General features: G+C 44.7%; 1 protein-coding gene across 1 annotated transcript in view; it reads right to left on the minus strand.

Moving 5' to 3' along the window:
- FXN (frataxin) overlaps window positions 1-9974 on the minus strand; it is a 50875-nt gene extending 40901 nt beyond the window's left edge. Inside the window, exons 1-2 of the mRNA XM_007944337.1 lie at window positions 9807-9974; window positions 3943-4040 (exon numbers count right to left, since the gene is read on the minus strand). Coding sequence (XP_007942528.1) covers window positions 3943-4040; window positions 9807-9974 — 266 coding nt within the window. The remainder of the gene's footprint in view (window positions 1-3942; window positions 4041-9806) is intronic.
- Window positions 9975-22385: the final 12411 nt, after the last annotated feature.

Below are 22385 nucleotides of genomic sequence, written 5' to 3' on the forward strand. Positions count from 1 at the left end.
CAATGACATGAGGCAAAGTATATGTGAACTGCTGTATGAAAAGTGAATTTACTCTGTAAATCTTCACCCAAATCCTAATAAAAAAAAAAAAAGAAGAAGAAGTACACACAGAATGTCCCTTAGAGGATGCTGAGACTTCACCTCTCATACTTTGGACATGTTATCAGGGAGGACCAGTCCCTGGAAAGGACATCATGCTTCGTAAAGTAGAGGGTCAGAGAGAAAGAGGAATACCCTCAGGGAATGGATTGACACAGTGTGTGCAACAATGGGCTTTATCATAGCCACGATCGTGAGGATGGCACAAGACCTGACGGTTTTTCATTTTGTTTGCACATAGAGTTAGTATGAGTCAGAACCAATTCGAAAGCACCTAACAACAACAACGGCTACACCCACCTGTCTGTCAGTTTGTTTTATTGTTGATGGCTTGTGTACTGCTATGATGCTAGAAGCTATACCATAGGTATTTCAAATACCAGCAGGGCCCACAGTAGACGAATTTCAGCAGAGCTTCCAGCCTACAGCAGACTAGGAAGAAAGGCCTGGCGATCTTCTTCCAAAAATTGTTGTTGTTGTTGTTGTTGTTGTTAGGTACCACTGAATTGGTTCCAACTCATAGTGACCCCATGCCATGCACAACAGAAGGAAACACTGCCCGGTCCTGTGCCATCTTCACAATCTCTGCTATTACAGGGATTATCACAATCAAAGAATTAGCCAATGAAAACCCTGCGGGTCACAAAAAAAATATTGTCTGATACAGCGCTGGAAGACGAGTGCCCATTGTAGGGCACATTGGCCCTACAATGAACATGTACACATGTACACATTGGCCACAACAATGAACTCAAGCATACCAATCACGGTGAAGACAGCGTAAGGCCAGGCAATGTTTCTGTCTGTCGTACGTGGGGTCATCAGGAACTGGAGCCAACTCAACGGCAACTAACAACAAGGATAGAGAGCCACAAGTCAAAGGATCCTGGGTCCCTACAACATCTCAGCTTAGAGGAGACCTGCCTGATTGGTACAGAGTCAGAAATGAATTTCTATTTTCTGGCAGCTATTACCTGCTGGGTCTCTTTGTGGCAGTACTTAGCCTAACTTAACTAATACAGACATTGCTGGAAGGGGGAGCATCAAAGCAAAAACCTAAAATATGCACTTGTTTAGAGATCGTGTGCCAGGTGTCAGTGAACAGCTGGGATAGAGCAGGCTGGGATGCTTAGGGGTCTCCCAGGCCTTGTTAGCCACAGCAAAGCACCAGAAACCTGCCTGCAGCGATAACTTGGAAGGCAGACGGTGTGCCTACCGAGCCAGCAGCTCCGGAGAGACTTAGAGGGTTCCTGTGTTTAGTCAAATCCTTGTTGCTTTTAGCAAGCACTACAAGAAAATGGTGAACCATGAGGGGACTGGCATGTTTGCAAGTAGACGGAATGAAATGGAGAGTTTTGGGATTAAAAGCCTTACAGAGATAGAAGACTCAAAAAGAAGATATAAGGCTTTGAATAATTTAAAAAAAAAAACAACGCTGCTGTCTAGTTGATTACAACTTATAATGACCCAAGTCCAGAAGGTTGGTGGTTCAAACCCACCACCCACTCCGCAGAAGGAAGACTGCGCAATCTACTTCCATAAAGATTTACCGCCTCAGAAACACAAAGGGGGTCGCCATGAGTCGGAATCAACTCGACGGCAGTGAGTTTGGTTTGAGTGAGTTTTGTGCGCCAGAGAAAAACTGTACCCCACAGGGTGTTCATAGGAGATGGATCACCAGGCCTTTCTTCGGAGGTACCTCTGGGGAGACTCAAATCTCCAACCTCTTGGTTAACAGCCAAGTGCTTAACCATCTGCACCACATAGGGCCTCCTTCAACAAAGGCCTTCTTCCATTAAGCCATAAAATGGCCATGACCTTCTCACAAAAATCAGGTGAAGGGTGTTGCTGGTTCCTAATCTTAATTGTTTTATACTATCTTAAAAAACCTACCCTTGTGTTGAAAGAGCTGGGCATGGGAGTGAGGATACAGAGAGACAAAAGCAGCCTATGGCTCTCATCCAGGAAAGAAATCTGGATGTGGTTACTGCCACATGGGAGCAACCAGGAGCAAGCACATCAGAAGCTTGCTAGGTTTTTGAGGGGATCTTATTATTAAAGAAAAATGAACCTGACCTAAAATAGCCTTTGGAACCTCAAACTGTTACCAGCAGGAAGCAGGTTGCAAAAGTGGTATACCCCTAAGGAGGGCACACTTCCCACTCCCTGCCTCCTCTGTAGGCAGAACCAGAGCTTCATGGAGGAACTTCTCCTATGCTGGGACAGAGGTCTTCCCAGAGCCACCTGGCTGGATTTCATCACTGCAGTGGGCCAGGGACTGTCTCTTTCTGAGTGGGAGTTACTGTTGCAGCTATTCCGCCCTTCCCCATCCCGGTGCATGTGTGTATATGTGTGTCTGTGTGTGGGTGTGTGTGCGTAGGTCACAAGAAGTCATTGCTAGGCCAAACAGAGAGGACCTTGAGGTGAATGCAGTGACTATTTGGGCCTCTGATTAACTGCTTTTGGGCTGAGAGTGAGGGTGCGTGAGTGGAAGAAGGGCACATACACAGAGCAGTGGGCAGAGGGGTAGACAATAGCAGAACCTGAGAGTTTCCACTGCCCCCCTCCTCCAGGGCACACATTGGACTACATTTCCCAGCCTCTCTGCAGTCAGCTGGGACCAAGTGACATTCTTCCTACTAAAATGTGAGTGAGGGGACAAGTGGTATATCCAGGCCTTTACAAAAGCAGGTAGACTCTCCTGCCCCCTCTGCTGAATGGAACCTAGGCAGGTGACCCAGCCTGGACCACACAGGAGAGTAAGGTACTGACAAGTGATGCTGAGCCAGAAGGTGAGGAAGTCTGGTTCTCTGAGGCATCTCACGAAGGAACACCCACCCTGAACTGTCTGGAGAGGGGAAGACAAACCACCACATTGTTGGGAATGTTTGTTACAGAAGTGTAGTTTACCCTAACCCCTCAGATGAGGCACTGATGGTTCAGTTGTAGAATTCTCGCCTTCTACACAGGCGACCCAGGTTCGATTCCAGCAGACACAGCTCAGATGCAGCTACCACCCGTCGTCAGTGGAGGCCTGCATGTTGCTATGATGCTGACCAGATGTCGGCAGAGCTTCCAGACTAAGGTGGGCTAGGAAGATAAGCCTGTGATCTACTTCCAAAAGTTAGCCCATGAAGCCCCTATAGGATCATGAAGCTCTGACAGACACCTGAGCTGAGGATGGAACAGAACCAGTCAGTGTGCTGTTCCATTGCGCATGGGGTCACCATGAGCTAGGGACCACCTCACCAACAAGTAGCAACAACAACTACTACTACTACTACAGCTACTAGGATACCTAGTAGAGAACAATGACAAAACTCTGCAAACAACCTAAATATCCAACTTTGTGGGATGGGTTAAACAAATGATGGTAGATCCATGTAATTTAATAGTATTTCATTAAAAACAATGTGCTATATTAGTTAGTGACAAAAAAAAAAAAAAAAAGGTCACATACTACCAATAAGCGAGAAAATAGGTTCTGGGAGAGTCTTTTTTAATTGGTTTTTAAAAAAAAAAAAAAGAAGGAAAAGAGGAAAAAATTTTAAACTCCATATATAGTGGGTAGGAGCTCCGGTAGCGTAGTGCCTAAGGCACTTGACTGCTAACCAGAAGGCTGGTGGTTCAAGCCCATCAGCCACTCCTCGGAAGGAAGGTTGGGCAATCTACTTTCGTAGTGATACCGCCTCATAAACCCAAGGAGGGGTCGCTATGAGTCAGGTCTGACTCGACGGCAAACAACAACAACAATATATAGTGGGTGCGTGTGCGTATGTGTGTAAGGAGAGACGGAAGAGGGAAAGGGGAGGAGATTGCTGACATGCAGTGTTTTGATCTTACCTTGGATCACCCAAAGTTCCCGTTTTCCTCAAATTTATCAAATGGACACTCTGCTCTCTGACATTCAGAATCTGATTGAGGCAGCGGTGGTTCAAACTCTAAAAGCCAAAAAATTAAGAACATTACTACTTTTCAGTATATTATAATCCATTAGTGTGTGTGGTTCAATGTAAGAGTAAGCATGTTAAGGATGTGCAGGAATATTTCTTAGGAATATTTTTTCCTTCTTTTAATGCATTACGCTGAACTCTCTTGGTCTCTCTCTAAGCTTGTGTTGTCCAATATGGTAGCCACAAGCCACATGGGGCTATTGAAACTGATTAAAGTGAAATCAAATGAAAAATTCAGGCCCTCAGTCACACTAGCCCTGTTTCCACTGCTCCACGGCCAAGTGTGGCTAGTGGCACAGATGTCGAACACTTCCATCTCCACAGGAAGTTTTATTAGGCAGCGCTGTTCCGTACTGTTCAGGCTATGTGGAAGTTAGCCACATGGCAAAATTTACCCCCAGCTCAGAGGCGTTACAACTGCTGCCCCTGAAGCCACCAGTGGCCACTCTTCCTCTGATTCGTGGTTACCAAGGAGCCTTCAGATTATATGTCACGGTAGGTTTGCCAAGCTTGAGTCTCCAGGGTTCAATCACTCCATGTGCTCTGCACAGGGCTGGGTTCACGGGACACATCTGAGTCAGGAAAGCATCACCAGTGGTCCTAGGATTTGACTTTTAAAAGCAACAAAAAATAGCAAGAGGTGGATATCATCTGAAGCCTGAAAGTGAGGATTTGACTGCTATCTGACAGATCTTATTGATGTGTCCTACAGGAACCAATGTGACCTATGGGGTTTCTCAATACATAATTACTGAGAGCCCAGTGCCTGGCACCGAGGAGATGGATCTGAGTTGAGAACCACCAGAATCTGCTGTGTGGACCCTAATGACCAGCTGGAGAGACATGAAATAACTGGATGAGTATGAGTTGGAACCGGAATGGAAGCCCCAGCAGAAGGACCTGGCCTAGGGCAGGAGAGGACAGTGTCCACAGTAGTTCTTTTGGTTACCTAGTGCCATTTTGACAATAATATACCACAAATGGGATGGCTTGAACAAACAGGAATTTATTCTCACAGTTCAGGAGGCTAGAAGTCCAAGTGCAAAGTGCCAAGCTCTAGGGGCTGCATGAAAGCCCCTCGACCTTGGGCTTCAGCTCTGCCTCTTGTTCCCAGACCACCGAAGCTAGAGGCATCTCTTCACTCAGACAGCTACTGGCTGCTGAGGCTAACAAGCCCAAGGTTGACAAATAAAATGGCACAGTCCCGATGTTACCAAACCACACAGCGGGCCATTAATTCAAGTCCATTGAAAGTCTCAAGATCGGCAGGGCATGGCAGGCTGCTGAACAATGACACAGCAGGGTTCAAGTATGCCGTAAGCTGGAGACCGTTCCCAAAGCTGTTTCTTATATATGGGAAGCAGACCACATCCCTAAAGCAGCTACTCAGCTGCTTGTGGTAGGTCCCACCACGGAGTTGTGCCAGTCTCATCATAGGGAATAACTACCACCAGCTGCCCAGCCACCCAACCAGGCCCAACCAAGTTGAGACACAAACTTAACCACTACAGTGGTACAGCCAGGGTGGGAGAGGCAGGGGTGGTAATGGTTGGAGATGACGGTTGGGATTAGGGAGATGTAGGGATGGCCACAGGGCGTTGTGAGAGAACACAGAAGACTTTATCCTGGGAAGACACCACGCGGTTTTAAGAGGTTGGTGATAGGATTTACACTTTCCAAAGGTCACTCTTATTGCCATGAAGAGAAGGGGTCAGGGGCCATTAGTTACATTGCTCTTGAGCCATCAGGACTCTTGGCAAGCTCAGAAAGGGGAAGGCAGAGGTCCCTGTGATGAGGAGTGAGCAGACAAGGAAGAAACAGAGGGTGGGGGATGCAGTCAGCATGTTATTGAAAAAAAAAAAAAAAAAAAAGCTGGCTCTTTCTATAGAAAAATCCTGATTAAAGGGGGGAAACGCAGAACAGAATTTCAAATTATCATGTAATCCAGACTTCCTGGAGCCATTGAAGCTGGACGAACCCCCATCACTATTGTTCTGAAATAATCTTTAAACCTTAAACTGAAAATATCCCCTGAAGTCTTCTTTAAACCAAGCAACCAAAACCAAACCAAACCCACTGCCATCGAGTTGATTCTGACTCACAGCAACCCTACAGGACAGAGTAGAACTGCCCCAGAGGGTTTCCAAGGCTGCAGATCTTTATGGAAGCAGACTGCCTCATTCTTCTCCCATGGAGTGGCTGGTGGGTTCAAACTGCTGACCACTGCTTCAACCACAGCCCCACCAGAGTTCCTTCAATCAAACAACAGTTCAGCTTAATTATAAAGAATGTCTGCCTTGAGTATGGTGCTCTTTTAAAGAACTCTCTGGGATCAGACAGACAACATCAACCTGAAAAGTTAGAGGGCAGTAAGTTTATGTTAATAGGGAAAGAACAATTAAGAGAAGGAGAGAGAGAATGGTTATACAACTTGAAGAATGTAATCAATGTCACTGAATTGTGCATAAGGGAATTGTCAAATTGGTTTCTGTTTTGCTGTGTATATTTTAAAAAACAATAAATAAAAAAATAAATAAAAGGTTGGCTCTGAAGGAGACTTGGGAGAACAGCCAACATAACCATAATCCAAGCTACCACACAGGATGCTTCACCATGCTTGGCACTGCTCTCAGTTTTCATACAAACGGACTCATTAAGTTCTAACAACCCAGTGAGAGAAGTACTGTTACTATCTGTTTCTTACCGATGAGGAAACCGAGACACAGGCTAAGTAGCTTGCCCAAAGTCATACAAATATTAAGTGGTGGAGCTGGGATTTGAACCTGACCCGTCTGGCTCCAGTCTGTGCCACAAAGAAAAGAGCCATATACTTGGGAATCAGAAGAGGGTCTGAAACATCAAGGAGAAAAGTGTTCGAGGAGGTTGGGCTCACCTCAAAGTTGCCCTTCTCTCCAGAACTCTAGCCCCTCAAGTTCTGTCTTAGTCTCTCTGATGCCTTCACACAACTGTTTTTCTGAGTTTTGATGTTGTTTTTAAATTTTATGTAACTCTGATGGTTGTTCTTGGTGGGAGGTTTGGCTATTGCAAGCTGCACACTCACAGTCAAAAGCAGAAGTCTTTCTTCAGTTGGTTTTGATCAGTAAAAAGGTTGATTCTGAAGGGGAAGTGGAAGTTGTCGAATGTTCCTTGTTTCTTGCCCCCTCCTGCTATCCTTACACTCCAAGCAAGCAGTTTAACCTTTCATAGCCTCAGTTTCCTCATTTGAAGGCAGAGATCATTATCTTCTCCTTGTAGGGGGAACTCTGGTGGTATAGTGCTTAAGGCATTGACTGCTAACCAGAAGGCTGCCAGTTCAAACCCACCAGACATTCTTCGGAAGGAAGGTTGGGCAACCTACTTCCGTAGTGATACCGCCTCGTAAACTCAAGGAGGGGTCGCTATGAGTCAGATCCAATTCAACGGCAGTGAGTTTGGTTTTGTAGAGTGGTTACGACAGAGCTTGAGGGTATTCAGCAAATTTCTGAAAAGTGTCAGCAAAAGCCTGGAGACAGAGGCGGTCAGAGAGGCAAAATTCATCCCCAGCCCAGGTGAGAGGCTACTCTGCTTCACTAGAGGGAGGCAGGCAGAGCTCACAGCAGCGAGGGTCACATAACAACTGTTGCCCCTGAAGCCACCAGCAGTCACCCCTCCTTCTGATTCATGGTCACCAAGGAGCCCTTGGCCTACACATTGAGGTAGGTTTGCCTAGCTCAAGTCTCTGGGTTTCAAGCATTCCATGTGCTCAGCACAGGGGCAGGCACATTTAAGGAAATGCATTAAGGAAATGCATTAAGGAAATACTAGTTCCTAGGCCTAAAGTCTCAGGCTCAGTGCCTGGGACCAGATGACTCAAATAGTGCCCACCCCCTTGCTGAAGCCTGGCCTGTGTGACCAGGAGGGAGACCAGCCTTCATCCTGAGGTGCCCCCTGTCACCCTAAGCCTTGTCAACAATGAAGAAGCCAATCAGTTCTCCCCTGCTGCTGAGGGAGGGTGAATTGGTACAATCACTTTTGCCATCAAATGAGTTGAATTATCTACTGACCCTTTGACCAGAAATTCCATTCCGAGGAATTCACCCAAGAGGAACTTCCATTCATACATAAGCAGGCTCCCAGCAGCACTCTAGCAAGAGCAGAACCCTGAAGGCAACCTGAATGTCAGCAAAAGGGGACTGCCATAACTGTGATGCTTGAAATGACTTTAAAGTAAATTAGGGCACGACAGCTTGCCAGGCCTAAGGTCAAAATGTCACAAGGATGGTCATGCTCTTCTAGGAAAATCAACTGATGTCTAAAAACCTTCCAAATTCCAGAGCTACACACACAATTTGGTCTGGACCTCACCTGTCTCCTTCCTCACCCACAGCACATCCTGGAACACAGCCCCTTCTGCCTTCTGGATCTTCGTTCATGCTGTCCCCTCACCCTGGAATGCCTTCCACCTCAGCTCCTAGTTAAATGGCTCCTGGCAAGTCGTCCCCAACCCCATAGCCATTCTTTGGGATTCCTCCTATCAAGCAGTGAAGAAACTAAAACAGTCCTTTGCATTCTCAAGGGAAAAACGGGAAACTAGCTTTAAGTGCCCAAAGACTCTATACATGTCCAGTGTAATCTTGACACCAGCCCAGAAAATGGGTGTTACCCTTTTATCTCCTCTCCACAGAATAGAGCCTCCGAGAAGTTCAGAGGACCCCTTGAAGTCACATAATTCTACTGAAGAAACAGTTTAAGAGCTTTTCTCTATTAAACACAACATAGCACTAATATACCAAAAAACAAACAAACCAGGTGCCATTAAATTGATTCTGACTTATGGCAGCCCCACGTGTGTCAGAGTGGAACTGTACAAGGTTTCCAATGGCTATGACCTTTCGGAAGTAGACGGCCAAGTCTTTCTTCCAGGGTACCTCTGGGTGGATTCAAACCACCAACCTTTTGGTTAGCAGCTAAGTAGTTAACCATTGGTGCCACGCAGGGACTCAGCACCAACTACATAGTTGTCTCAGTTGCTATAGAGTCAGCCTGACTCCCGGCAACCTCATGTGTTCCAGAGTACAGCTGTGCCCTAGATGATTTTCCTAGCTGTCATCTTTAAGGAAGCAGTTCACTAGGTCTTTCTTGAGCGCTGCTGCTGGGTGATTCCACACTGCAACCTTTGGGTTAGCACCCTAGCACATATCACTACCGGGGCTCCGTATATATTATGTTGCTGTGTGCCCTTAAGTAGATTTCAATACATACGTACTCCGTGTGACAGAGCAGAGGTGCCCCATAGAGTTTTCTAGGCTGTAGTGTTTACAGAAGCAGATGGCCAGATCTTTCTCCTGTGGAGCCGCTCGGTAGCGGTTAACCGTTGGCCACCAAGGCTCCTAACATATATAATTACTTAAATTTCAGTTCTAGCGTCGGGATAGGAATGACAAGCTTGGAGAAAGCGAAGCAGGATACAAATCTATCTTTTTATCAGAACGCAGAATCCGAGTTAAAATGTAACCAGGAAAAATAAAGAGCTGGGGGCTGCAAGGTCGGGAAAGCAGCCCGATGCGCGGTCACACAACCCCCAAGCAACGCGCGTCCCCGACCAGCCCGCCACCGCCAGGGCCCGCCCACCGCCTCCAGCCGGTCCCAGGCCAATCCCAGAGCCCGAACGTGGCTCGCGTGCCCGGCGCGCGTCCCCGGAGCGTGCTCGGCGTGCGCGGTGTCTCCTTCCGCTCGCTTGCGGCCCGCGGTAGGCGGGAGGTTGTTGTTACTCACAGCTTGGCGGGGTGCGCAGGTCGCAGTGGTCTCTACGCGCTGGCCCCGACGGCCGCAGAGCAATGCATTTTCCGCTGGCCCGGAGACCCCAGTTGGAGCCTCGGCCGGGCCCAGGGGCACCGCCCGGGGCAGGAAGCCAGCGGCCGTGCGGCGCCCGAGCGTCCACATGCTTCAGCTCTACGGCGTGCTCCGCCCTCCCTCCTGGGGGACGCGCTACGACACCTGGTGGCCACGGACCGCAGGCGCACCACCTCGGCTCCCGTGCTCAGGTCCCCTGTTTTGTTGGCTGTGGGAATGGCCAGAGGCCAGAGCTCAGGAAGAACTTCCCAGAATTGGGAACAAAAATGGAGAGACTGCTTTGTCAAAGCATGAACCTTACCCCTTGGGTAGCATGGTGACTGCAAAACCAAGGTCCCTACACTCAGGGAGACTTCAGTGACTACCCCCTCAACTCCTGCAGAAATTCTATATAGGAGGGATTTGGAATCAACAATATGCCTGAGACTGGGTGGGGTACAGGCCTTGAAGCTGCTTTGCCCTTGGTAAAGGTTAAGAGTGCAATTAGGAGCCAGACTTAAATCCAGACTCTGCCCGTTTCCTAGCTGTGTGGTCAGTTAATTAACTTCTGTGCCTCATCTGTAAAATGGGGTTAATAAAACTTTCTACTTCATGAGGTGGTTGTAAGGATAGATAAATAGGTGTTGTCAAGTTGGTCCTGACTCATAGCGACCCTAGGTACAACAGAGCAAAACACTACCAGGTCCTGAGCCACCCTCATAATCATTGCTGTGTTTGAGCCTATTGCTGCCATTATGTTAGCCCATCTTGTTGAGGGTCTTCCATATTTTTGCTGACCCTTTACCAAGCATGATGACCCTCTCCAAGGACTGGTCCCTCCTAAAACATGATTAAAGTATGTGAGACCAGTCTCACTATCTTTGTTTGCAAGGCACAATCTGGCTGTACTTCTTCTAAGACATGTATATTTGTTCTTCTGGCAGTCCATGTATATTCAATATTCTTCACTAACTGCATAATTCATACACATCAATTCTTTGGTCTCCTTTTTCACAATGTCATCTGTACTTTGTTATGATCCACACAGTCTAATGCTTTTGTATAGTCAATAAAACACAGGTAAACATCTTTCTGGTATTCTCTGATTTTCAGCCAAGATCCGTCTGACATCAGCAATGATATCCCTCATTCCACGTCTTCTGAATCTGCCTTGAATTTCTGGCAGTTCCCTGTAGATATACTGTTGCCACCATTTTTTAATTATCTTCAGCAAAATTTTACTTGTGTGTGATATTAATGGTATATAAGTGTCGGCTCTTCCTTTCGTTTTTCATTGGATTGCTTTTGTGATGGCTAGAGCTGCAGCAACCATTTTGAGACAATGAAGTTTAGTCCAGGAATATTGCAGAGACTCACAGTTCTGAGCCTTTGAACTAATGTTTACAAGGAAAAAATAAGTCTGATTGCCCGTGTTGTCATTCTGCAGAGATAGGATAGAAACTCCTCCTCCCTCCTCCCAAACTGAAATTTGGTTTGGGCATCAAGCCTGATAATGCCACATATACACCACGAGGGTGTGAAAAGTTTTATTATCAGTACAATAAGGCTTTTTGAGAACAGCGGGGCAAGTTCCCAAGCATATCCAAGAATTGCTTGAGAGAGTGGGGAAAGGACACTGACTTTAGGGTTTCATGGTAGTTAGGGAATGAGAGTAGGCTGAGGGTTCCCATGTGTGGTCAGGGCTTGCATGATTTGAACTCCCCAGTAGCACCAAAAGAAAGAGCACCCAGAGTTTCTTATCAGCTAGCCCAGATGTGGAGCAGAAGGAGAAGAGGGAAGGATGAGACTTGAAAGCTGTCAGTGGTCAAACATCAAAAATGAAGTCACTCTCTTTATTACAGTAGTTGGGCTTCCTGTCCCTGGCAAAAGAAGTCCTAAATGATAAACTATAAACGTCAGTCAAAGTAGATTTTAAAAAGCAGGTCATATTACTCTACTGCTTAAGACCCTTCAGTAACATCTCTTTGGAGTAATAAATTCAAATGAAATTTTGAACTCCATGTCACAGCCTACACACCTTGAATGAGAGGACTCCTGTTTGCCGCTCCAGACTCATCCTGTATCCTGTTCTCATTGCCCACTCTACTCCTGCTCTACCTTCCTTGTCCTTCATCTTGCCATGCCCTTCTCTTCCTCAGGCTCTCACACTTGTTCCTCTGCCTGGAACGCTCTTGCTTCAGCTCATCACATGGGGGCTCCTTGTCATCCTCAGGCCTCAGTCTGCATGTCCTCCCCTCACAGAGACCTTCCCAGGCCACTGTACCTATTAAGGGGCCTTCTCCTTCTACTCCTTGTTTTCCTCCACCACTCCTCTCTCTATGGATCCCGATCGGTAACTATATGGTATATTTATGTGTGTTTTTATGTGTTAATTGAATGTCTCCTACACTAGAATGTAAGCTCCACACCTGTCCTTATTCACCTTTGTATACCGAGAGCTAGACGTTATGCTGGGAGAATGGTAGGTTCTCAGTGAGTACTTACCAAATGTGCTAGATGAATAACCCTGGCTCTGTCACCTTCAGTGGCAATTTATTTTCCTTTTGAAACATTCTTATTTATAGAGCAGGGATAATCATGGTACCTACCACATAGTATTGTAAGAATGAAATGAGATAATGTATATAAATTCATGGACCAATGTATGGTTATCATGGTTTCTTATCGCTGCTGTAACAGAATTCCACAAGTGAATGGCTTTAAAGAAGAGAAATTTATTTTCTCACCATTCTGGAGGTTAAAGTCCAGATCACGATCTTGGCCATTTTTGACTCCTTCCTTGTAGGTAGTCCTGGGCATTGCTGGGTTCCTGGGTTTGTCTATAATCCTCATATGGCCTCTGTCTTCCCCTTTGTGTGAGTGTCTCTAAACCTAATCTTCTCTTTTTCAACCCAAAAGTAATTAGATGTCGAACCCACCCTACTTGGGTCTGATCTAATCAACTAACAAGAATTACATCCAACCATATAAGGGTTAGGATTCCAACACATACTTTGGTGGGACACTGTTCAAGCCATAATACTGGCATGCAATAAGATCTCTACAATTATTATTTTCTTCTCTTTCCCCATCCCTCAGTTCTAGGCTCAAGTCTAACCCTGGGCTTGGGCAACGTTGGGTTAGTCACAGAACCTCTTGGGCTGCCAGAGTGTACTTAATAAGTATTTGTTGAGAGCCTAAAGTGTATCAGTCACTATTCTAGTGCTGGAGCTATGGTGATGAGCAAAACAAACAAAAATCCCCACTCTCACAGAACTTCTAAGATCTCTAAGGGCTTTGATGCTTTCACTCAAATTCTTATAATTTAGAGTTATCTAGCTGAATTTTGATTGGAGGAGGGAATGAGGAATGAATGGCCTAGACTGACAATTAATTGGGTCTGGTCATCAGCTTAATTTTGTCCAGCTCTAGCAGGTTTTCTACAATTATCTAGCAGACCTCCTTCCCTCTGCACTTGTTTGAATGGGACATTTCCCTAAGATGACAAAGTGCCTGGTGACACTGCAATGCTTCACTCTGACAGCACATTAGAATCAGTGAGTTAGATGACTGCCATAGTGCCTTCTGCCCAGAGGGCTTTGAGAAGGGTTTAGGGAAAAGAAGAGCACAGTCAGTGACAGTATCCAAGGAGCCCCAGCTGCCTTGGGATCACATTTCTTCTTATTTCCCACAGAAAACCTTCTTGTATCCCTCTTGCTAGAAAATAAAACCAGTGTCCTTGTAGGAATGCATTTTTATTGGAAAGTGTTGTATGCATAGGTTTATGTGTGTGGTAAGTCTGATGCATTCCTCTTGAACCTGCATCCCATTTACAGATGAAAGCCCAGAGAGTTAAATGTGGGTCTAGAACCCAGGACACCTGGTCTAGTACACTTAGTCTACAGTCTTAGAAGTCAGCAGTTTAATACTGTAGAGTTATATCAGTCCCAAACCCAAAAACCAAACTCATTGCTATGGAGTGAGATCCAACTCATAGCGACCCCTCCTTGGGTTTCCAAGGCAGTATCACTACAGAAGTAGATTGCCCAACCTTCCTTCTGAGGAGTGGCTGGTGGGTTTGAACTGACTGCCATATCAGTTATATTGCTTCAGTATATCAGTCCCATGGAACGGCTCTGATTGGCCCTGCTGGGATCATGTGCCTGCCTCTTGCAGCAATCACTGTTGCTAAGGGGATGAGAACACATGATTGGCTAGGCTGGAGTTGGGGGAGGCAAGGTATATTACTAGATGAAGGTGGATGGGAAAACTTGCCAGGCTGCCAAAAAGGAGAGCTACCCATAAAGCTTTATGTCTTTAAATTCCTACTCATTCTTGTTTGGCCTTGGGCTTCATTCAGCTCAATACATGGCAGCTGTGCTCTGACTCAGAGCATAAAGACAACTTCCTGCCAGGAGGTGACTTTGGCTTGGGTGAAAAGCTGTCCTTTATAGTTTCCACCTTTCAGAAGCAAATTGCCAGGCCTGTCTTCTGAGGTGCCTCAGAATTATGGGTTTGAACTCACAACTTTCCAGCTAGTAGTTGAGAACTTAACCATTTGCACCACCCAGGAAATCCTGGTGAAAAGCTAGTCCATAGCATTTGCTTGGATTGGTTGTTAAGATAAATTGCCAAGCATTTTTTTTTTTTTTTCTAACATTTACCAAGGGCATATTTTTCTATCCTGGGGGATAAGAAACAGTGATATGTCCTAGGAGACTGAGTAGAGGCACAGAGTATGAAATCAAGCTCTGGAATGAAATTTGCTACCTTAATTTGAACTTAATATAGATCAAAGTCATATGACTTTCAACAAATTAATTGATCAACAATTTCAAAATGTTGATGACAATAAATATTAAATCTGTGAATAATTTAAATAAAGTGCTAATCATAGAAACTTTTAGTATCCCCCAAAAACGGAGATTTGAACTTACTTGCTGAGAAAGGTTCCCTGCCAGGTCCCTTGGGGTTGTGTGTGATAATGTGTGAGCCTTGATCTGACTGATGATGAGAGCTTCAGGCAGGGGCCTCTTACGTGTGCAGAAAAACTCTCAAAACACTAGAGGAAAGAAGGGTATGATACTTAGGATATTATCTTTCGAGAGTCATTTTTTCATGTTGATTAAGGAATTTGCATTAATATTCCTCTAGCCCTCAAGGAAGCAGCCTGGTATAGTGGAAATGTGTGGGCTTTATGAAGCCAGACAAATATATTTTCAAAGCATGACTTCCAACAAATTAAAAATATAACTTTCATACAAATATTTAGTGAGCATGTGATAAAGATTTAATTAATTAGAGAGGGAACCATCAGGAAGGCAAAGCTGGTTTAAAGGAGAATAGAAGAAGCTGATGTATGCTGTTGTATCAGTCCCTTTTTCAACCCAAAAGTGACTAGATGTCAAACACACCCTACTTGAGTCGGATCTAATCAAGTAACAAAGAAAACTATCAGCACCTAATAACATCATATATGTGTTTCTGGGTGGTGTTGTTGTTAGGTGCCTGACTCATAGTGACCCTATGCACAGCAGAACAAAATGCCACCCAGTCCCATGTCAGCTCTGTGACCACTGCTATACTTGAGCCCATTGCGGCAGCCACTGTGTCAATCCATCTTGTTGAGGGCCTTCCCCTCCTTCGACGACCATAAGTTGGTGGCTTAAATAAACAGAAATTCATTTCCTCACAATTTAGGAAGCTGGAAGTCCACTAAATTCAGGGTACCAGCCCCAGGGGAAAGCTCTCTCTCTGCTCTGGGGAAAAATCTTTGTCTCAGCTTTCCTAGCCCCGACGTTCATTGGCTTCCTGGTGGGCTCCACGTGGCATCTCTCTCTTCCCCACTTGTGTTTGCTTGCCTCTCTCTGTGTCTGATCTGCTCTTTTCGTATCTCAAAAGTAATTAGGTTTAAGACACACTTTATACTAAAAGGACCTCATTAATATAACACAGAAAACCTATTCCCAAGGATTAAATCCACAGGTATAGAGGTTAGGATTCCAATACCTATTTTTGGGGGGGACATGATTCAATCCATAATAATCCAGAGACTCTGTACTCCCTAAGCAGGAACTTCCCACTGCCCCTTCCCCTAGCCCCTGGTAAAGTCTGATTTGCTATCTGTTTCTATGCATTTGTCTATTCTAGATATTTCATGTAAGTGGAATCATACAAGGTTATGGATTGAATTGTGTCCCTCAAAAGAAATTTAGAAATTCTTACCCCTGAACCTGTTTAGAAATAGGGATTTTATTTTGTTATGTTCAGGGGTTATACCAGACAATTCATGAATTGAATAGTTTCCCACCCCCCAAATATGTGTCAGCTTGACTAGACCGTGATTCTCAGTTGTTTGACAGTTACATAATGATGTAGTCATCCCCCATGATGTGATATGATGTGATCAGCCAATCAGTTGTAAGGGAATTAGGGTGGCATGAAACACCCTTACTCACGTCACAGCCCTGATCTGATGTAAGGGGAGTTTCTCTGGGATGTGGCCTGCATCACCTTTTATCTTACAAGAAATAAAAGGAGAGAGAAGTGAGCAAAGTGAGAGAGACCTGACAACCACCAAGAAAGAAGAACCAGAATGGAGTGTGTCCTTTGGAAATGGCGTCCCTGTGCTGAGAACCTCCTAGACCCAGGAGAAGATTCAAGACACATGGAGATCTCTAAGAAACTCCAGGCCCACAGATGTGGAAAGGAGACAAGGACTTTCTCCCAGAGCCAACAGAGACAGGAAGCCTTCCCCGAGAGCTGGCAACCTGAATTCAGACCTCCAGCCTCCTGTTGTTGTTAGGTGCCGCTGAGTTGGCTCTGACCCATAGTGACCTTATGTACAACAGAACGAAACTGCCCGGCCCTGTGCCGGCCTCACAATCCTTGCTATACCTGAGCCCATCGTTGTAGCCACTGTGTCAATCCACCTCATTAAGGGCCTTCTCCTTTTTCACTGACAATAGTGAAAAAATAAATTTCTGTTTGTTAAAGTCATGCACTAGTGGTATTTCTGTTACAGCAGCACTAGATAACTAAGACAGGTGGTTTCTTATTTAAAAAAAAAAAAAGCAGGATACACACACACAGACACAGAGTGAAGACAGCTGCCATGGGAGGACACATCTACAAGCAAAGAAACACCAAGGATGGCCGGCAGACACCAGAAATTAGAAGAGAGGCTGAGACCCTGATTTGGACTTTTACCTTCTCGAACTGTGAGAAAATAAATTTCTGTTCTTTAAAGCTGTTCTGGTTACCTAGTGCTGCTCTGACAAGAAATATGCCACAAATGGGATGGCCTTAACAAGCAGGAGTTTATTCCTACAATTTGGAGGGTTTATGTCCAAGTTCAAAGTTCCAGGCTCTAGGGCTGGGTGAAGGCTCCTCAACCTTGGGGTCCAGCTCTGCCTCCTGCTCCTGGCCTATTGGAGCTAGAGGCATTTCTTCACTCAGACAGCTGCTGGCTGCTGAGGCTGAGAAGCCACAAGGTTGTCGAGTAAAAAGGCACAGTCCCGATATTACCAAACCACATGGCAGGCCATTAACTTAAGTCCATTGTAAGTCCCAAGGTCAGCAGAGCATAGCAGGCTGCTGAGCAACGACACAGCTACACACAGGATGCAAGAGTGCCACAGGCTAGTGACCATCCCCAAGGCTTCTCCTTATATACAGGAAGCAGACCATATTCCCAAAGGCAACTACTCAGCTGCTTGTGGTAGATCTCATCATGGAGCTGATTGCCAGTCTCATCATGGGGAATAACTACCACCAGCTGCCCAGCCACTCAACCAGGCCCAGCCACGTTGATACACAAACATAACCACCACAAATGCCATTCACTTGTGCTACTTTATTATTATTATTATTATTATTATTATAGCACTTGGTAACTAAGACATTCCTCATCTGTTCAGTTCCCACACCCACCAAAATAGGTAATCATTTTCCTTGGTTTCTTATGTATCTTTTCAGAATTGTTTTTCTGCCTTTAACTTTTATTGCAGAGATGTTTCATGCTCATGTTACAATATAAAGTGGCACAAGTGGGTATACAAGGAAAAATAGTTCTTTTTCCATCTATGGCCTTTACTCTGTACCCCAAATAGGGGACCAGTTACCAGTGAATTAATTCCAACTCATGGTGACCTCATGTGTCTGAGTAAAACTGTGCAACACGGGGTTTTCAATGACTGATTTTTCAGAAATAGACCTGTAGTCCTTTCTTCTCAGACCCCTCTGGGTAGACTTGAACCCCCAGCCTTTTGGTTAGCAGCCAAGCACGTTAACCTTTTGTACTCCCTGGGGGCTCACTAGGGACACTTTCTGTTAATAACTTCTTGTGTGTCCTTCCAGAAACACCCTACAAATCCATTGTATGTGTATATTTATAATACCCCGAAAAACCACACAAATGTAGTCCACTCAACACCCTATTTATTACTGTTGGTTGCCACACAGTTCGCTCTGAGTCACGGGAACCTTATGTGTACGAGAAGGAAACTGCCTTGTCCTGTGCAATCTTCCTGTCACCTTGTTTGTTTCTATACCTGGGATAGCTTCCCATGTTGACACCTAGAGATTTGTCTCCAACTTTTTAAAGTTATCTTTTACAATTATATTCCATTGTATGATTCTCTCATGATTTATTTGTCCAGTTCCCTGTAGATTACAGCTGTTCTCATAAGTCTTCAAGTATAATAGTAGTGTGTTATTCAGCTAAAATCACCTGTGTGATTTAACTTATTTAAGAATATTGAGACTTAGTCTCCAACCTCCAAAGATTCTGATTTAATTGATTTTTGGTGGAGCCCAAGCTTGAGTGTTTTGTGGGATTTTTTATTTTAAGTCTCCAGATTATTCTAATGTGAAGCAAGAGTTGAAAGCCATTGACTTAGGTGAATACCCACTGTCAATGAGTGTATTGCAACTCAATGTGATCCAGTAGGACAGAGTATAACTGCCCCATAGGGTTTTGAGGGCTGTAAATCTTTACGGAAGTAGACTGTCTCACCTTTCTCCTAGGGAGCAGCTGCGGGGTTCAAACTGCCAACTTTCTGGTTAGCAGTCATATGCCTTACCCACTGTACCACCAGAGCTCCCTGGGGGAATTTGTTAGGTGCCTTTGAGTTGGTTTTGACTCATAGCAATCCTATGTGCAACAGAATGAAACACTGTCCAGGCTGGCACCATCCTCACAATTGTTGACATGCTTGAGCCCAAGGTCACAGCCACCATGTCAATCCATCTCGTTGAGGGGCTTCCCCTTTTTGCTGACCCTCTACTTCACCTAGCATGATATCCTTCTCTAGGGACTGGTCCCTTTTAACAACATGACCAAAGTATGTGAGACGAAGTCTGGCTATTTTTGCTTCTGAAGAGTATTCTGGCTGCATTTCCTCCAAGACAGATTTGTTCGTTCTCCTAGCAGTCCATAGTATATTCAATATTCTTTGCCAACATCACAACTCAAGGGCATCGATTCTTCTGCAGTCTTCCTTACTCATTGTCAAGCTCTCACATGCATGTGAGGCTATTGAAAATGCCGTGGCTTGGGTTAGGTGCACCTTAGTCTTCAAAGTGACATCTTTGCTCTTAAACACTTTAAAGAGGCCTTTTGCAGCAGACTTACCCAATGCAATACATCATTTGATTTCTTTCTTTTTTTCTTCTTTTTATTGTGATTTGGGTGGAAATTTACAGAGCAAATACACTTTCCATACAGCAGTTCACATACACTTTGTCTCATGACATTGACCACAATTTACCACAATGCAACATCTCCCCTCCTACTTCCTCCCGATAGTTACCTCTTCCCTGTGTTCATCCCTCCATGCACTCCTGCCCCCTGAGCTGTCTCCCTGTGCATAAGCAGCCCTTCTTTTTCCCATGCTTGTTCTCTCTAAGGAGTGTATCTACCTCAGGTAAACGTTCAACTCATATGCCTGTCTATTGTTTGGCTGGAAGCCACAGGCATGTGTTCAATTCCAGACCTGAAGGGCAACTAGGGGCCATAGTCTCAGTGGTTCCACCAGGTTCTATCAGGCAAGGAAACCTAGTCCCCCCCCCCTTTTTTTTCCCAAATGATTTTGAGTTTTGTTCCACATTGTTCTCCCTGTCTATCCAGGATCTCCTACACAGATCCTCTTCCAAGTGGATGACAGTAGTAGCCAGGTACCATCTAGTTCTTCTGGTCTCATAGTTGTATAGGCTGCAGATTGGATGGTGTACCAGTCGCTAGGACTAATCGTTTCCATTAATTTTTGGTTTTCTTCATTCTTCTTTGCTCTGGACGAGGAGAGACCCATTGTTGCATCTAGATGGCAGCTTGCAAGCTTTTAAGATCCCAGTCGCTACTTGCCACAGTAGGAGGTGGAACAACGTTTTGTGTAGTATGTTATGCCGATTGAGCTTGGTGTCCTCTGCGACTATGGTCCCAAGTCCACAGGTTCCACTACTCAGTCCCTCTGTAGCTGGCTGTGACCAAGCAGTGACTACAACCTTGCCCTTTGTCAGCTCCACTATACACCTAGGAATTCAGATCATACACATACAGTTATAGGACCATTGTCTGTCAACCCTATACCTGTTCTTGGGTACACTCCCCATTTCATAGACATAACTAATAGTTCAGCCTGTCCACCCATCTATTCACACATATACCCGTGTTTGCCTTCACTGCCCACGCCATACTATATGTGCAAAAGGGTTCATCTTTGTTGTCTGTACTTCCCACATACCTCTCTATGTCTTTCTCTTCCTCAGTGCCACTACATTGATCACTCACATTTGGTACATTGCCCTTCTCTTCACCCAAATCAAAACTTATTTCTATCTATCTAATAGTATTCCCTTCCCTCCCCTCCCACCCCTGGTAATCAACAAAGAAAATGCCCTTCCATATATAAGCATTTCCTTGACTATTACAATAACGGACTAATACAATATTTGTTCTTTTGTGATTGACTTATTGCACTGAGCATAATGTCCTCCAAGTTCATCCACATTATGTGGTGTTTTGCAGATTCTACATTATTCTTTAGGGTTGCATAGTATTCCATTGTGTGTATGTGCCACAGTTTGGATATCCATTCTTCTGTTGATGGACACCTAGGTTGTTTCCATCTTTTGGCTGTTGTAAATAGTGCCACGATGAACATGGGTGTGCATATATCTGTTCTTGTCATGGCTCTCACTTCTTTAGGATATATACCTAGTAATGGAATAGCTGGGTCAAATGGATCATTTGATTTCTTGACTGCTGCTTCCATTGGTATTGATTGTGGATCCACCTAAAATGAAATCCTTGACAACTTCAATCTTTTCTCCTTTTATCATGTGAGGGGAATAGGAACCTAAAGCTATGGTAAAGTCACCTAAAAAATCTGAGTGTTCTTTCTCCCATGCTTTTTGCTATGAGAGTATAGAGTGGGCCTTTCTTTATAGCTACTGTTTACTGAGGAGTTACTCTGTGTCAAGGACTGTACTGAATGCTGTTCATGCATTATTACTGCATTTAATTCTGAATTCCTTGTTAGATGGTAGTGTGCTCTGGTACATACACTTCTACATATATACTCAAAAAACACTCACTGCCATCAAGTCATTTCCGACTCATAGCGACTCCTCCTTGGGTTTCTGAGGTGGTATGTCTTCAGAAGTAGATTGCCCAATCTTCCTTCCGAGGAGTGGCTGGTGGGTTTGGACCACCAGCCCTCTGGTTAACAGTCAAATGCCTTAGGCACTGCACCACCAAAGCTCCATCTATACACTTCTGTATAAAGCTGTCAGCTTCTAACCAACAGGTAGGCAGTTTGATCCCACCAGCTGCTCTGTAGGAGAAAGATGTGGCAGTATGCCTCTGTAAAAATTGCAGCCTTGGAAATCATGTGGGACACTTCTCTGTCCTAAAGGGTCACTATGAGTTGGAATCGACTTGATGGCAATGAGTTGTTTTGTTTTGTTTCTTTTTTTTAAAATGACTAATGATGTTGGGCATTTTTTTGTCAGCCATTTGTGTATCTTTGGAAAATACACAAGTCCTTTGCCCATTTTTAACTGGTGTCTTTGTTGCAAGCATTCCGGATACTAGACCCAATAAGATTGTGATTGGCAAATATTTTATCCCATTCTGTGGGTTAGCCTTTCATTCTCTTAATGGTGTCCTTTGATGAAAAAAAAATTTAATTTTGGCGAAGTCCAATCTTTCTATATTAGCTTTTGTTGCTCATGATTAGAATCATATCTAAGAATCCATCGCCAAACACAAACTCATGAAGATTTACACCTGTTTTCTTCCAATAGTTTTATACTTTCAGCACTTACATTTACCTTATTGATCCATTTTGAGTTAATTTTTGTATATGTTGTGAGGTAGGCATCCAACCTCATTCTTTTGTACATGAATATCCAGTTTTTCCAGCACCATTTGTTGAAGAAGAAACTATTTTTTCCCCATTGAATGTTCCTGATGCCCTGTTGAAAACCAATTGGCCTTGTATGTATGAGTTTTTCTCTCGA

The sequence above is a fragment of the Orycteropus afer genome, unplaced genomic scaffold (genome assembly GCF_000298275.1).
Source record: "Orycteropus afer afer isolate SDZICR_OR568_19922 unplaced genomic scaffold, OryAfe1.0 scaffold00123, whole genome shotgun sequence".
NCBI lineage: Eukaryota > Metazoa > Chordata > Mammalia > Tubulidentata > Orycteropodidae > Orycteropus > Orycteropus afer.